This window comes from Frankliniella occidentalis, unplaced genomic scaffold (genome assembly GCF_000697945.3).
Source record: "Frankliniella occidentalis isolate FOCC.00 unplaced genomic scaffold, Focc_3.1 Scaffold53, whole genome shotgun sequence".
Classification (NCBI taxonomy): domain Eukaryota; kingdom Metazoa; phylum Arthropoda; class Insecta; order Thysanoptera; family Thripidae; genus Frankliniella; species Frankliniella occidentalis.
Genome location: NW_026267183.1, coordinates 204561 through 205922, shown reverse-complemented (window position 1 = coordinate 205922; position 1362 = coordinate 204561). Strand labels below are relative to the sequence as shown.

The window sequence follows — 1362 nt, the reverse complement described above, 5'->3', positions numbered from 1 at the left end:
CCCCCGCCCCGCCCCGCCCCGCCGCAGCTCGCTCTCGGTTTCAGTTTGGATCGTCAGTCGTCAGTGCTGCGCCGGCCGCCAGCAGAGTCAGTAGCACGGCAGCATGTCCGCACGCCCGTCGCCGACGCCCCTGTTGTTGTCGCTGCTGCTGCTGTTGTTGTGGTGGTGGCCGCAAGTGACGCGGCGCGTCCGTGACGCCAATGTGACGTGAGCGTGGCGCGAGCGCGACGTGACGCGAGCGTGATCGAGTTTGTCCTTCCGAGCGTGCCCGCCTGCCATGGCGCACACTCAGTTTGTGCCCTTCCCGGCGCTCGGACGCGGCAGCGTCGCGCCCCATCACCAGCAGCTTCTGAGGTGAGCTGAGGGCGGCTGCCGGGTGGTGGGTTTCGAGCAGGGCGTCGACGACCCCGCCCGGAGGGCGCTGGGGAAGCCACGCCGGCCCCCGCGCGCGCCCCTCCCCCTGGCCTCCGCGCGGCGCTCCGCGGCCCCGCCCAGGGTCGCGCCAGCAGCGCCGGCCACCCTGCGGGAGCCCCACGTGCCTGACGTGCCTGACCTGTAGCAAGCGGACGCGCGCGGGCGCCGCGGCGCTCCGGGCGCGTCGCTGCTGACGCGCTGCCGGGCGGGCTGGCGGTGCCTGAACCCGGCCGGCGTGGCCTTGGGCCGGGGGCCTTGTTCGTCGCCCTCTGATTACTTCGCCCACTGTTTGGAGTTGTCGCGCGCGCAGAGTATCCTCCCTGTCAGAAGTTGCTTGTTGTTGCTAGCGTCCCTCTCTCCGAGTTCGACGTCGCCGTTCACGTTTGTTCGCCAAAGCTCCCGGAGCTGTGCCGCCGCCCCCCTGGACCGGGCCTCCTGCGCGGTCGCCCGCTGCGTCCTCGTCGCGCGGATATTGGATCCTACCCCTCAAGGCCACGAGCAAGAGGCGAAAGACCCCCGCCACCGCTGGCCCAGCCGCGGCTGGCACGCCGGGCTGCGGACAGCTCCCTGAGAGTTCGTCCAGCTGCCGGGCAGACCGCGAAGGGGGGTCGGGGGGGGGTCCCATGTACATGATGTTCAGCACGACTGCTGCTGCTTTGGGGGGAGGAGGAGGGGGGGGGGTCGTGGTAATCTGGTGCGCCCGTCCCCCCCGGGAAGAGGGACAGAGAGCGAGGGGGGTCGGTCGGTGGTGGTGGTGAAGCCTCCCGCACTGTTAAACACGCAGGTGGTTTTTTGGGGATTCTGGTGGTTTTTTGTGCCTAACTGTGGGATAAACCACCAATTCTGTTCTACCTGTGCTGATAGAAACGTGTACCAGCGCTGGTATAGTGTCCCTCTGCTGCTGGTGGAAAAGCCTGAATCAGCAGCTGTGGTTATGGGTGCCTGCAG

The 1362-nt window shown here is 68.6% G+C and overlaps 1 protein-coding gene across 6 annotated transcripts in view; it reads left to right on the top strand.

Moving 5' to 3' along the window:
- Positions 1–1362, top strand: part of LOC113210969 (nuclear receptor coactivator 2) — a 112256-nt gene that overhangs the window by 91417 nt on the left and 19477 nt on the right. For 3 of the 6 annotated variants that reach the window (XM_026429182.2, XM_026429186.2, XM_026429181.2), the window contains exon 1: positions 49–354. The exons of the other annotated variants lie outside the window; for them this stretch is intronic. In XM_026429182.2, the coding sequence (XP_026284967.1) occupies positions 278–354 (77 nt within the window). In that variant the 5' untranslated portion in view covers positions 49–277. Of the gene's footprint in view, positions 1–48; positions 355–1362 lie in introns of those variants that run through there. 6 annotated transcript variants of the gene reach the window in all.